General features: G+C 37.5%; 1 protein-coding gene across 1 annotated transcript in view; it reads left to right on the forward strand.

The window, feature by feature from the left end:
• Positions 1-15,635, forward strand: part of LOC111147805 (solute carrier family 35 member F1) — a 394,491-nt gene that overhangs the window by 319,390 nt on the left and 59,466 nt on the right. The window contains exon 3 of the mRNA XM_022504048.1: positions 898-1,025. Within this exon, the coding sequence (XP_022359756.1) occupies positions 898-1,025 (128 nt within the window). The remainder of the gene's footprint in view (positions 1-897; positions 1,026-15,635) is intronic.

Below are 15,635 nucleotides of genomic sequence, written 5' to 3' on the forward strand. Positions count from 1 at the left end.
CAAAACAAGGAGGTAATAGTTGCTTATTGTTTTAGGCAGCAGTGTTTTAGGATAATTTGTTGTGCAGCAATCATAATGGATACAGTCACTATTCACTCAGTTTCTGCAGATCCCATACTTCTATGAAGACCTCACAGCTTGACTCCAGAGAGCTGTTATTATTAACAATCATGATTTCCCCTTGAGAAAATAGATTTCTTTCAGGCTTGAAAGATGTAAAAATATGGATGAAAAGCTAAGAGATTCAAAATCTGTTCTGATGTTATAAACTTAAGAGGCAAGATGGTGAAGATTATGGTTGGGGGCAATACTCAGACCATGATCCTATGGCTCTTGTCCATCCGAGACCCTCTATTTTAATTCTTTCCCATCACCCACACCCCACCAGAATATAATGTTCAAAGCATGTAATGTTCAAAGCTGGGCAAGCACTCAGGATGGCATCTGGGAGTCTAACTACAGATGTGCTGTCAAGCATAGGCCTTTGTCCATTGGCCTACCCTCATTTTGTTTCTTTCTACTTTACCACAATACTGAAGTTTAGAATGATTTGGACTTTGTGTATGTTTATGCAGCCTTTCTGGTATACCTGTCCTTTTATTTTTACATTATATGACTTTTTTTCATCAGATGTTCATGAGAAAAATGCCTTTCATGGTGAACTAAAAACCTACCTAGTCTTATTCTGGTATAAAAACCAATTTGAAAAGCCAAAGTTTACAATGAAGACTATTAGCTAAGTAAAAACATGTCAATCTTTGACACAATTCATTTGTTTAATTGAACATTTGTTAAGGAACAAGAAAAATATCGAGTACAACAATAATTTAGAATCCTTCTAAATATACAGTTTATATTTCAGAACCTAACCCATTTCTTCTCACCTTCATGACACAGGAGAAGAAAACCTCCTGGCAATTTTACGACGAAGATGGTGGAAATATATGATCCTGGGACTCATCGACCTGGAAGCAAATTATCTGGTGGTCAAGGCTTACCAGTACACGACTCTGACCAGTATTCAGGTACTGGCGGATCTTATGTCTTTCTCACCCTCCTCAGTTTCCAGATGTAGTTTGCTTTCAGTTTAGTCACCTGGAAATCTAAATACTTCTCTAAAGGTTTTGCAAGAGGGAAATTGGGTGTTTAAAAATTAACTTGTGCATTATTTCCATATCTTATTAATTTTTCTTAATTCAAATGTAATTGGATATCTTTTCCCTCTTTGTTCTTATTAAACTGTAACTATTGAAAATGTAGGAAAATATTTTCTAGCTATGAATACTACCAACTAATCTTATGTCAGTAGGAGAGTTATTAATAGGCATAAAAACAGAGCCATTTTAAACACAACTTAAAACATCTTAGAACACGTTAATGGACTTTGATTAAGTAACCAGTGCTTAATAATCTTTTCTTTTAGCTTTCTTTAATGAGGAGATTTTGCAATCGAAAGGGACAGAATCTTTCCTAAAAGAACAAGATACAAATTCCTAAATAGTGTTATTCATGAAGATAGCACTCTGTCCTCCCTTCCTCCCTCTCCTTTTCTTTTAGGCACATGGGTGTGTGTACACACACACACACACAAACACAATTGCAAGTTTAAACTTGGGTTCTCACAACTTTCACCAGACACCATTTCCATTCTTCATTATACCATAAATGATACACTTGACCATTTTTTTCACCGTCATTTCCCCTTTATGGCCATATTATGAATTTTATAGCCTTCCAAGGCTCTGGGATGAAAACAAAATATTATTCACATATGTTATGTCTTACTTAGACTTGATACCACAACAACATTCCTGCCATTCAAATAATTTACTTGGAAAAACAATAACAAAAATGCAGAATCAAGCAAGCAGACCAACCACCTAAACATATTTAGATTGTGTAGATTGAATGGGAAGTTGTCTAAGCTGGAATGAAATGAGGCTGCAGGCTTCCTCCTGCATGCCCAGTGAGACAGAAAGGATGCTTGTCTACCTAAACCCATTGAAAAGAAGTCCAGAGCCCTTATACTAATTGGACCACAATGACATGGGGAAATGCTGTGAGCTAATTGGCTTAAAGTTGGACTCCCAACCCAATACAGGATGAGATTTCTGATTGTCTCAGACTCATGTTTTTCAGGAGTACTACTGGCATTTTGGGTGGGGCAATTTTTCATGATTTGGGTCCCTTTCCTACATTATTGGTCATTTAACATTCTTAGCTTCTGTCCACTAAAAGCTAATAGCGTCTTTTTCAGCCTTATAACAACTAAAAGTGTCCCTGTGGATTTCCAAATGCCCTCTGGCAGGGTAGTACCATCTCTGCTTTGAGGGTTACTGGCTCACCAGTCAGCACTCACTCGTGGCATCAGGATGGGATCAATCCCACTAATCACATGTCACCCACTGCAGGAGGAGAAATGTGAATAAATGATGGGAAATCAGCTATGTGCCCCCATACTCAGCTTTACTCCCACTCACTTCAATGAATCCCACAACAGAAATAGGTATCTCTCTTCTGTGCTCCCGTGGCACTTTATTTGTTAGCTCTGTCTACAGTCTGTCTTACTGAAGAATGATGTTTGAATATTCCTACCTACTCCACCCAACTGTGAGTTCTTTCATAGCAAGGGTAATTTCTTGTTCACCTCCGAATTTCTAGTACCTACTAGAAAACCCAGCACATGCCAGGTACTCAATAATTGTTTAAAGAAGTTAATTCAATTGCATTGATTTCCACTGTTTGGGGGCACAGAAATTCCCAGCAGTTCTCTACCTAAATGTAGAGGCCTCCAGAATGTCTTTACAGATAGGGCAGGAGAAGGAAGAGACAAATGTTAGCTTTGTGGCAGAGCTGAGCCCATTAGCCCAGAGCCAAAAACTGTAAGTGAGCCTGGGGAGAATGAAGAGGAGATGTTCTCCTTTGAAAATATAGTTGGCTTCTGTGGGGTTTTTGTTTGTTTGTTTGTTTTTAAGCATTGTAAAGTCACAACCAATTGTTGGTTTCTTAAGTTCTATGGAGCTTTTTTGAAATTTTTTTTTCAATTTTCCTTTCTCTTTCTTTTCTTTTTGGAACAGTGGCAATTTATTCTTAACAACTGGTCTCATGGTCTTCAGGTGTTTAGTTCAACCCATGTCGTACCCCACCATCCTGATCCATCCTGCTACCTCTCTCAAATTCGTTCTTCAATGCCTATTTTAATGTTCCATTCTATGAAAAAGTTTATCTCAATTCTTTAGCGAGAAAAAAAATAATAATTCTACTGGAATATCAGTTGGTCTTCATTGTAATTTACTGAGCAAGGAATAGTGAAAAGTAAAAAAGCAAGTTGAATCTAACAATTTTAGAATGACTTTGCCATGTACAACAAATAAACCTATTAAATAATAATAAATGGTCAGAACAGAAGGCATTTGTTCTGGAACCATGTCTGTACAGCTATTTAGTAATTTAATTTTGTTTACTCATTGGAAATCAGTAGAACTAACAAGTGCCAATAATTTTTCCTTATTTCTATAAATATTAATTCAGCTTTTAATATGTGTTTAGCTTTTACTCATATTAATCAATAAGGAAAATATATTAATTAAGCCTCTGAGAAATGAGCTAGTTATTGCAAGTGACATAAAGAGAAATGAATAAGCCTTGCCCTCCAGAAACATATGAATTGATAAAGAGCATAAGAGGCAAAAATCTATCGATAGCAATGCCAAGTACTGCAAGAGAACAGATGCCTAAGTGCTACAGTTTCCAAAGAAGGCAGAGATGATGTTTATTTCCAAAGACCAAGAAAGTACCCATTCATATGAGTCTATAAGATTAGATAAAATGTAGAGAAGATAAAATGTGGGTATAGATTTGCACATGGGATGAAGAGCATGACAGAAGCGTGGGGGCAGGAAACCCAATGAATATGATTGGGGAGCAGTTATTCCAGTTTGATTCATCCAGTCACTAAAAAAATAATTATTTAATAATTCTATGTTCAAGACATTTCATTAAGTGGTGAATAAGTTGCAAGCAAAAATAGATACAAGCTGTATTCTCATGGAACTTTTAGTCAAATAGGGAAAGCAGCATTTGGTCAAATAATCAAACAAATGGATGTATAGTTTTAATGAAGGATAAGCATTCTAAAGGAAAGCAACACAGTTCTATGAGAATGGCTGTCAAACCAACCTGACTTCAACTGGCAAGCTGGGGAAGGCTTTCCCCTGAAAAATTGATAGTGGAACTGAAGTCTGAAAGAGGAGTGGAAGAAATAGATGTATTCCTGGAAACTTAAAAACTACCAAGACTGAAACAGGAAGAAATAGACAATCTGAACAGACCCCCCAGCCAATAAGGAAATTGAAGCAGTAATCAAAAATCTCCCAACAAACAAGAGCCCAGGGCCAGATGGCTTCCCAGGGGAATTCTTCCAAATATTTAAAGAAGAAATAATACCTATTCTATTGAAGCTGTTTCAAAAAAAAAAAAACAAAATAGAAATAGAAGGAAAAATTCCAAATTTATTCTATGAAGCCAGCATTACCCTGATCCCAAAATGAGACAAAGACCCCATCAAAAAGGAGAATTACAGACCAATATACCTGATGAGCATGGATGCCAAAATACTCAAGAAGATCCTAGCCAATAGGATCCAACAGGGTGCTAAAAGGATCATTCACCACTACCAGGTGGGATTTATTCCTGGGATGCAAGGGTGGTTCAACATTCAGAAATCAATGAACATGATAGAGTACATTAATAAAAGAAAAGAACCATATGATCTTTTCAATTGATGCAGAAAAAGTATTTGATAAAATAAAAGCAACCTTTTCTGATTCAAACTCTTCAAAGTACAGGGATAGAGGGGCCATACCTCAACATCATAAAAACATCTATGAAAAGCCCACAGTGAATATCATTCTCAATGGGGAAAAACTGAGAGCTTTTACTTTAAGGTCAGGAGACAACAGCAATGCCAACTATCACCATTATTGTTCAACATAGTACTAGAAGTCCTAGCCTCAGCAATCAGACAGCAAAAAGAAATAAAAGGCATTCAGACTGGCAAAGAAGTCAAACTCTCTCTCATTGCAAATGACATGATACTCCATCCACAAATTACTAGAACTCATACAGCAATTCAGCAATGTGGCAGGATACAAAATCAATGCACAGAAATCAGTTGCATTTCTATATACTAACAATGTAACTAAAGAAAGAGAAATTAAGGAATTGATTTCATTTGTAATAGCACCAAAAACCATAAGATACCTAGGAATAAACCTAACCAAAGAGGTAAAGGAGCTATATTCTAGAAACTACAGAATACTTGTGAAAGAAATTGAGGAAGACACAAAGAGATGGAAAAACATTCCATGCTCATGGATTGGAAGAATAAAGATTGTTAAACTATCAATGCTGCCCAGAGCAATCTACACTTTCAATGCAATCCTTATCAAAATACCATTGACATTTTTCACAGAGCTGGAATGAACAATCCTAAAATCTTTATGGAACCAGAAAAGACCCTGAATTGCCAGGGGAGTCCTGAAAAAGAAAACCAAAGCTGAGAGCATCACGATGCCTGACTTCAAGTTCTGTTACAAAGTTGTGATCATCAAGACAGCATGGTATTGGCACAAAAACAGACACACAGATCATTAGAACAGAATAGAGACCCCCAAAATGGATCCTCAACTCTACAGTCAAATAATTTTCAACAAATCAGGAAAGAATATCCAATCAAAAAAAGAGTCTCTTCAATAAATTGGATAGCCACATGCAGAAGAATGAAACCAGACCGTTCTCTTACACAATACACGAAGATAAATTCAAAATGGATGAAAGACCTCAATGTATTATAGGAATTCATTCAAATCGTGGAGGAGAACATAGGCAGTAACCTCTTTGATGTCAGCCACAGCAACTTCTTTCAAGACACATCTTTAAAAGTAAAACTGAACTTTTGGGACTTCATCATGTTAAAATGCTTCTGCACAGCAAAGGAAAGAGTCAACAAAACTAAGAGGCAATGGGAGAGGAATGGGAGAAGATATTTGCAAATGACATTACATATAAAGGGCTGGTATCCAAGATCTATAAAGAACTTATCAAATTCAGTACCCGAAAAGTAAAAATCCAGTCAAGAAATGGGCAGAAAACATGAACAGACACTTCACCAAAGAAGACATCTAAATGGCCAACAGACATAGGAAAAAATTCTCAACATGACTAGCCATTAGGGAAATGCAAATCAAAACCACAGTGAGATACCACTTTACACCAGTTAAAAGGAAAAATTAACAAGACAGGAAACAACAAATGTTGGCAAGGATGTGGAGAAAGGGAAACTCTCTTACACTGTTGGTGACAATGCAAGCTGGTATAGACAGTTTGGAAAACAGTATAGGGTTCCTCAAAAAGTTAAAAATCAAGAAACCCTACAACCCAGCAATTGCACTATTATGTATTTACCCCAAAGATACAGATGTAGTATAAAGAAGGGACACCTGCACTCCAATGTTTATAACAGCAATGTCCACAATAGGCAAACTGTGGAAGGAGCCAAGATGTCTTTCAGCAGATGAATGGATAATGAAAATGTGGTTTATATATACAATGGAATATCACTTAGCCATCAAAAAGGGTAAATACTACCATTTGCATCAACAAAGATGGAACTGGAGGGGAAGTAAGTAAAAAAGAGAAAGACAATTATCATATGGTTTCACTAATATGTGGAACATAAGGAATAATGCAGAGGACCACAAGGAAAGGGAGGGAAAACTAAATGGGAAGAAATCAAAGAGGGAGACAAACCATGAGAGACTCTGGACTCTAGGAAACAAACTGAAGGTTACAGAAGGGAGGGGGTGGAGTGATGGGGTAACCAGATGATGGTATTAAGGAGGGCACATGTTGTGATGAGCACTGAATGTTATATGCAACTAATGAATTGTTGAACACTACAGCAAAAACTAATGATGTACTATATGTTGGCTAACTGAACTTAATAATAAAAAATAAATAAAAATAAAAATAAGAAATAATAGACAAATAAATAAATAGGAGGGGTGGAAAGAGATCTAAACAAAGAAGACAATGGGCTTAAGGCCCTGGGTAGGAAGGGCTGTGACAAGGATGAAGTTGAAGACCAGTCATGTGACTGGGCATAGGGAATGAAGACTAGTACAAGATGGCCTGGAGAAGGAGGCAGACACCAAACATTATGAGTCTCAATGGCCAGGTCAAGTGTTTGAGTCTTAAGGCTAAGTGCCATGGGAAGCCAAATTTGAGTCTTAAAGAAAACTCAGGCCCTAGTGTAGAGAACCAGTTAAAGCAGTGGATTCTCTTAAAGGAATAGAGAAAGACAGAACTGAAGACTTAAGTTGGGACCATATTGTAAGAGATCTTCAATGTCAGTAGGAAGAGTGTGACTTAATTTTATAGGTAAAAGAGAGCCATGAAAATTTCTGAGGAAAGAAATGATAAGATGTGACCCTGTAACCCTTTTTCAGAGCACTTCTGTTTTCACAAGCCAGAATTCATTAATAGTTGGCATAGCACCAAATACTTTTGTTTCTTGATTCTTTTAAAAATAGAGACATAAACCAAAAAGACACCAAGAGCCTGCCTTTGCTTTTTCTTCCTGCCCTTTGAGTTCGTTCACCGAACGTAGGGTTAGATGTCACAAACAACTGATACATGAAACTGGAAAGGAAAACATTTTTTTCTTTTTTTTTTTTTTTTGGAAATATATATTTTTGAAATGATTATAGACTCACAGGGAATTGCAAAAATATATAGAGTCTTTTGCATCATTTATGCAGCTTTCCCCAATTGTGACATTTTATATGACTTTTGTATGATGTCAAAACTAGTATATTGATACTGGTACAATACTGTTAACTAGACTACAGACCTTTTTCAGTTTTCAACCCCTTTTCTTTCATTCATGAATGTGTGTGTGTGTGTGTGTGTGTGTGTGTAGTTCTGTGCAATTCGATCCCATTTGTAAGTCTGTGTAAACACTAGCACAATTAGGATACAGAACTGCCCCATTACCACAAAGCAACTCTGTTGTGCTCCTGCTGTAAAGTTGCACCCATCCCACCAACCCATCCCTGCATTTGGCAACCATTAATCTATTCTCCAGCTATATGATTTTGTCAGCAGGAGGATGCCATATGAAATGGAATCATGCAGTGTTTAACCTTTGGAGATTGGTTTTTTTTTTCCCACTAAGCATAACGTCTTTAAGTGCATCCAGATTTTTGCATATATCAATATTTTATTCCTTTTTATTGAAGTATAGTATTACACGGTCTAGATGTACCAGAGTGTGTTTAACCATTCACCTATTGAGAGACATTTGAATTGTTTCCACTTTGGGCTTTTACAAATAAAGGTGCCATGAACATCCATGTGCAAATTTTTGTGTTAACATAAGATTTCATTTCTCTGGGCTAAATGTGCAAAAGTGCATCTGCTGGGTCATATGGAGAGTGCCCGTTTGGTTTTAGAAACTGGCAAATGGCTTTTCAGAGCTGCAGCACCATTTTACATTCCCACCAGCCATGTATGAGAGGCCCAGTTGCTCTGTATCCTCACCAGCACTTGGTGTTATCATCATCTTTTATTTTAGCCATTCCAAAACATACATAGTGATATTTCATTGTGGTTTTATTGTGCAGGTCCTTAGGAGCTAATGTTGAACATCTTTTGGGGAAAAAAAATGTTTTAACTTTGCCTTCATAGTTGGAAGCTAAAAAAAGTTAACAATGGCAAAAGTGATAACATATTAAGGAAAAAGATGATGGAGGAGAGACAGTGAAGTGAAGAAACCCAGCTGTTTCCCTTATTAGAAAATTAATAGATTTATAAGGATTTATAAAGATTGTGTTCTAAAGACACCTTTGTGAGTTTGTATCTTTTGACTTGCAGAGAATGAATAGATTGTGACGGATTAGCGGTGACATTTGGATAAATCCTAAAAGCACTGCTATTTTTATAACTGTGCCATACGAACCATTTCAGTAGAAATATCAGATTTACAACTTCTCGCCTAAAGATTATTCATCTTTTTTCAGCCGTGTAGTACTAAAATGCAAACAGATGAAACTGGTGCTTCTGTGAAATCAGAAGAAAGCTTGTCTCTTCAAACATGGTATTTGGCAACTAAAATTAATTCACGTTGGAAACAATTTGCAGTACTCTTGCTGATAACCATACTGAGGGGTCTGTACCTCTAACACATTCTCCTCCTCACATAGTGTATACTTCAGAGCACTTTCCATTCTTCTGGCAGTTTCCATCAGAGGCAAAGGACAAGAAAGAAATTCCTCTGGCCCTGGTTATTTTCTTTCTGTCCTGCTCCTCTGACTCAGAACATGTTGGGAATAGTTAATACAGAATGCAAGGCAGCCTCCCCAGTGTGTATTGTGATATCCAGCTCTGAAATTAATTCTACAAGGCATACACGCAACATATACATGTAACATACACATCATGCTAAGATATACACAAGTGACAGTTTGTCTTATTGCTTTATGTAACTCTCAGTCATTTCTGGGTTTTCTCTTTGTCAATTTTCAGTAGGCTATGAGTTAAGTTGTATCAGATCCAGAGAAAGGCTGGGTAGTTTGTACATTGTCATGTCGAAAATTTAAGCCGTGTGAATAGACTTGCCCTTCAGATGTATTTATTATTTCAAAAATGCCTATGCTGTGGTTAGAGGCTGGGGATATGACTACTTATCAGACCTGAGCCCTGCTGTGGGGCAGTGGGAAGCTATGTTATCAGTTAGGATACAATATAGTAGGGTGATGAAGAAAGTATGCATTAGTATCTTTCCTGGAGACAGGAGAGGGGTACCACTCATCCTCAGGACTCATGTACCTCTGGTCCCATAGTCAAGAAGTTATGATATAAGAGAGAAAGTCACTAAACTTATTTGTAGCCAACTTGTATTTCCACCTCCATGGATGAGCCCAGAAACAAAAACTGCCTATGCACGTTAGAAACAGATCCATGGGCTTGAGTTTACGATTATGAGTTCAGCTTTTAAGACTGTATTTCCTTCTTTACCCTTGCTGTTTTACCTGTCCTTAGTGTAGGACTATGGCAGTTTATGACTATTCAAAAGATATTTTAAAGTACATTTAAAAGCAAAGCTTTAAAAGCAGACAAAGTTCTTACCCTTAAAGGGAATATGATATTCTGAATATCTTTCAGATTTCTTAAATCTGGACTTTTTATTTTCACGATTGTAGAAGTAACCTAAATATGTAAATAAAATAAATTTAATAAATAAATAAATAAATATGTGATTGGACACTGCAGGTTTCCTGCCAGCTTTTTAACCTGAGAAAAATACAGACTTTTTTTTTTTTTTAAACACATTTACTCCCTCCTGCATATCTGTAAGGACCTTGAAGGTGAGACCTGTGTATCCGGTATACAGTAAGCACTAAATAAATTTCTTGTGTTTGGATAAATGCAGAAACAATTGATCTTTGTTTCCTTCACAAGATCATGTATATATAGATACCAACAATGTATGAAATATTTGCATAAATAAGTTAATGCATGAAAGGTTGAATTTCTAAAGGTGAACTATGAATGGGGTAGGACAACACAGTGACCGCTAGTGGTTTCATCATCTGTAAGTTCATTTATTCTTACAGGACTCAGATATAGAACGCTAAACACCTTTTGAGTATTCTACTATGTTCTGGGGATGTAGAGATGATGAAAAAATTGTCCCAGCTCTTAAGAAGCTCAAGCGTTATAGGCATTGTCTCCACACAGATTCACTCGTGCTATACTTAGATGTTCAGAGCATCTTCACCTTCTTCATAATCCTATAATTCATCAAATCTTTCTAGGGAACCTTACCCTCAAATGCCCACAAGCTGGCTAAATAGCAGGAGGCGGAAGGAAAAGTCTGATTTCATATAAAATTACTAATGTCTTCTAGTTAAACATTTTCTCTGGATAGTTGAGTTGCTTTTGGACAAATGCTCACCCTCTCAGAAGTCCCTTCTTCCATACTCACTTCTGAGATGGCGTGTGGCTGGGTCTGTAGTGTGACCTCGGGCCTATGTTGGTCCTTTGGCTGCTCTCCAGGGTGGGACAGCTCTCCCGTTGTTGGGTGTGCACTTGCTGGATTGGATGTGGAGCTCCTCAACTCTGTGCCTGGCATCCGGCTGGCCTCTGATGTTCACTCTGCCCCCCGGTGGTGTCCCTCTCCTTGCTGACTAGCCCCCTGATCCTCACGGATCTGCGGCCTCAGGTATCTGGATGTAAATGTGTTTGGTCTTCAGCCTTGCTGGTCCTTGTCAGATGGAACCCCTCGCCCCACCCAGGTAAGCCAGCCTGCACCACTTTGCAGAGCACTCAGACATCTGGCAAAACAGGAGCCCCAGAAAAGGCTTCTGGGGAAGTAGGGTGCTCTCTGCTGATGATACTTCACCTCTCATCATTCTCTGATGCAGGCTTTTCAGGTTGGTGTGGCTGTCCCAAAAGGAAATCAATGCTTTGCTTTCAGTTTCCCCTCTAACAATCTAGCATTCTTTCCCCCCTGGGACTTCAATGCAGAGAGGGCACCTCTGGGCACCTATGACTCAACACTTGCTTCTCCGATATTAATTCCTTTTCTCTTCCCACAGTCCATGGTGGGAGAGACAAACTCTTCCCCCACTCTTCCTCTCTAGCATGAACTTCCTTGTCTTACACCCTCCTTTCAGGACACCAGACCTCCCAGTTGGGTCCTAAAGTAGAAAAGAGCAACCTTCCACATTCTGGAAGAAACTCTGATGTAGTTGGTAATCAATTCTTAATATGCTGGAGGGAGAATTACAGAATTTAGAATGCCTTCTCTGTCATTGAACCTGATTCTAGCCCTTTCTTCGCTAAAGACATCAGGAAAGTCAGCTTGGTATTTGAAAGTTGATGAATGACCTCTCTGTTCTATAAAGGACCTGCCCTCTTTTTTTCTCACGGCCCAGTTTAACAGGTAGAAGGCAGAAAGGGCATGATTGACGGTGGAAAATTACATTTCCAAAAAACTTTATCCTATTTTTCTGGAAGACAGATGTATAGACAAATTACAGTGCAGTCTGAACAGTAGTAAAATGGAGCTATGCACAAATGTTATGGGATTGCAGAGAGGAGGGACTGCTTCCACCCGTGGCAGAAAGGACTCTCCAGAGGAGACATTTTGGTGGGGTCTATAAACCTAGACTTTACTGACAGCATGAATCCCACAGTAAAACAGGGCCACTTGGTTTTTTGGTGATTGTCAGCTCCAATGGCTCATGTAGACAGGTTATAAATGAGATGCCCTTATCTATTTGTTTTCTGTCTGAACACCAGTTTTCCCACTTCGAAGAATTTAAAAACCTGCCTGCTGGTGTGGTCCTGGGTATGTACATGTAACACTGCATGCAGTGAGCCTTGTTTCCCCACAGTCCCAGGCAAAAATAATCCAACAAACAATGACACATCATATTGTTCTGATCCCGTCACCACCTCCAACACCTTCCTCAGTGACGTTCCTCTGTCCTTCCTGTAGATGGAATTTCCCTGGTCTTCCAGCATTCTCAAACGTGTCTGAGATCCATGTGACAGTGAGTCGGCCAAGCTGGGACACCCACTGCTTTAGCCAGCCTCCAACATGTGGTAGAGGCTCAAAAAATACCAGTCCTTTTACTCACCTGTTTTCCACTGCATGGATTCTTTCCATTGGTCCAATTTTAAAAAAAAGATACATGTTGCCTCAACTAGACTGTGCTCTCCACACACACTCTCACTCTTGGACAGCAAACCGAAGAAAAGCAATGAAAAATTGTGCAGTTGCATGCAAACTGTTCTAGGTGAAAGACCTTGTTTGAGATACAAGAAGGTTAGGAAACCCACATTCCAATTAGCTTTACCACTGATTGATTACTCTGTTACTTCACATAAGACCATTTGCCAGTCAATAGAGGTGAAATCTCATAAACATTAATGAGATTGCTTCTAGGTACAAGCAAAATTCTTCTAGCCCACTCTGTTTGGGAGTGAAAATATCAAGGGAACTTGTATAAGTCAATATAGTTATACCCTACTTGGAATTATGTTTTCACATTATCAGAGCTAAACAAACCTTAAAACCATGGAATGCTGTTGCTTAACAAGCAAAATCAAGAAAATTTTCTCCTCTGGTACAGATATACCACTTTTATTTTGCAACGAACATGTTCCTGAAATATTACTTCCAAAAATAAATTTTTACAAATGGTTTCTAATTTTAATACTCTGGGAAATATACAGGGTATTTCTTATAAATTGAAAAATCGTTCTGTACAATGAATAGTAACTATTTCTGTTTCCATAGATATTCTTTCAATACACTGAGTTTGTGAAAAGTGAAACACTCCTATAGTCCAGTATTATGCCACACACAAGATTGATATTTTCAAAGTTAGAAGCCAAAATACCTGTTATGTTTGGTGGATAAGAGTGAACAGGGCAGAGGGGAAGACACAGGAGGCCTGGCTGTGGATATCCCCAAGGTGTCTATGTGCTCACATAGATTAATCGGTTAACCACTGACTGCCTTACACCTCCCAAATGTGCATGCTCTGTACAGAATAGAATCAGAGGAATTATGGGCAAATGGACACTTTTAATCGATGTTTTCATTCATTTAAGTAAGGAATTGCAAATAGATTTAGTGAGCACCTCTAAATTGTGTGTGTGTGTGTGTGTGTGTGTGTGTGTGTTTATAAAAGGGGAAAGGACAGGGAGACTGAGAAAACAGGACCAAGACAGAAAGCACAGTACTGAAAACAAGTCTATTAATGTCCAAGTAAATAAAATTGCAAAACTCAAAGTTTTCTTTACTTTGGAAACTTATACCTTAGAAGCCTTAATAGAAACAAATTAAAATTTTAAAAGTCAGAGTGTTCCAGTATGATTCAGTAATTCCACTACTGGGCATTTACCCAAAGAAAACAAAAACACTATTTTGAAAAGATATATGCATCACTCTGTTTGCTGCAGCATTATTTACAATAGCCACAATATAGAAGCAATGTAAGTGTCCATCAATAGGTGAATGGATGCAGAAGATGTGATACACACACAACACACATGTATATATATAGTGGAATATTACTTGGCCATAAAAAAGTGAGATATTGTCATTTGCAACATATATGGATCTCAAGAGTATTAGACTAAGTGAAATAATTCAGAGAAAGACAAATACCATATGCTTTCATCTATATGTGGAATCTAAAGCACAAAACAAATAAATAAATGAATAAAAATGGAAACAGAATGATAAATACAGAGAACAAACTGGTGGTTGCCAGAGGAGAGATGGTTGGGTGATGGATGAAATAACTGAAGGGGATTAAGAGATACAAAATCCCAATTATAAAATAAGTAAGTCACAGGATGAAAAACAAAAAATAGGGATGTAGTCAATAATAGTATAATAACGTTGTATGGGGACTACACTTACTGTGGTGAGAGTAGCTTTATGTATAGAATTGTTGACTCTCTGTGTTGTGCACTCGAAACCAATATAAAGATGTTTATCAGCCATACGTCAATTAGAAAAAAAAAGGTGTTCCAATTAGCCATGCTTTAAAACCCTGCCAATTAAGGCTTGTTGCCCAAACGTGTTCATTTGGCCTTTAAGTGATTTTTATACATATGAAATCTTTTGATAGAAATTTAGAGTCATGTTTTTATTTCAAGTCATCCTCCCTGCCTTTCTTCAAGCAAAATTCTATAAATAACATCACTGGTAATTTCTCATAGTTTTCTCCAGGTAATTACTTCCTTGGTTTCTTGAAACATTAAAGATTATTAATAAAATGAAAGAGAGGGCAAGAGATTTTATGTGTTGGTTACAAGATTTGAGGATTTTCTTTTTTAAACCACTGATCTAGTTTGGCCTCGTTTAAAAAACAATCCTATATCCTGTAAAGGATTTAATTAGGGGATACAATATGAAAAGATAATGGACTTGAAAAGAGCTAGTTTGTAAATAGCTTCTCTAATTAGGCAGTGTAACATGAAAATTAAGAGTAGGCAAACACCAAGTGGTTTCATTAGAAACATCATTCTATATAAGAATTCTCTTTCTTTTCAAATAAAAATGTCCTTGAGGTAATAACAATATTTTACTATATAAGATGTAAACAAAGTGGCTTAGTAAACATAACCAAATTTATACTTTCAAATTAATATTATTCTTTTTTTAAAGATTTTATTTATTTATTTGACATACAGAGATCACAAGTAGGCAGAGAGTCAGAGAGAGAGAGGAGGAAACAGGGTCCCCGCTGAGCAGAGAACCCAATGTGGGGCTCCATCCCAGGACCCTGGGATCATGCTGAAGGCAGAGGCTTTTTTGAGCCACCCAGGCACCCCTCAAATTAATATTATTCTTCAACATGCTTTTTATTACACACTTATTTAGATGTGCCTGCCATTGTTCAAAATATCGTGGAGTTTCTTTGACATCTTCCGAGCCGATTTTAAGTCACGCAGATTTCTTTTATAATTTATCCTTCCTTTGGATCCCAAAAGTATTATCTAGCTTAATCCAGCATTTGTGCTCTTTCCAAAAAAATAAAACCTACTCT

The sequence above is a fragment of the Enhydra lutris genome, unplaced genomic scaffold, assembly GCF_002288905.1.
Source record: "Enhydra lutris kenyoni isolate GAN:26980312 unplaced genomic scaffold, ASM228890v2 scaffoldscaffold17, whole genome shotgun sequence".
NCBI lineage: Eukaryota > Metazoa > Chordata > Mammalia > Carnivora > Mustelidae > Enhydra > Enhydra lutris.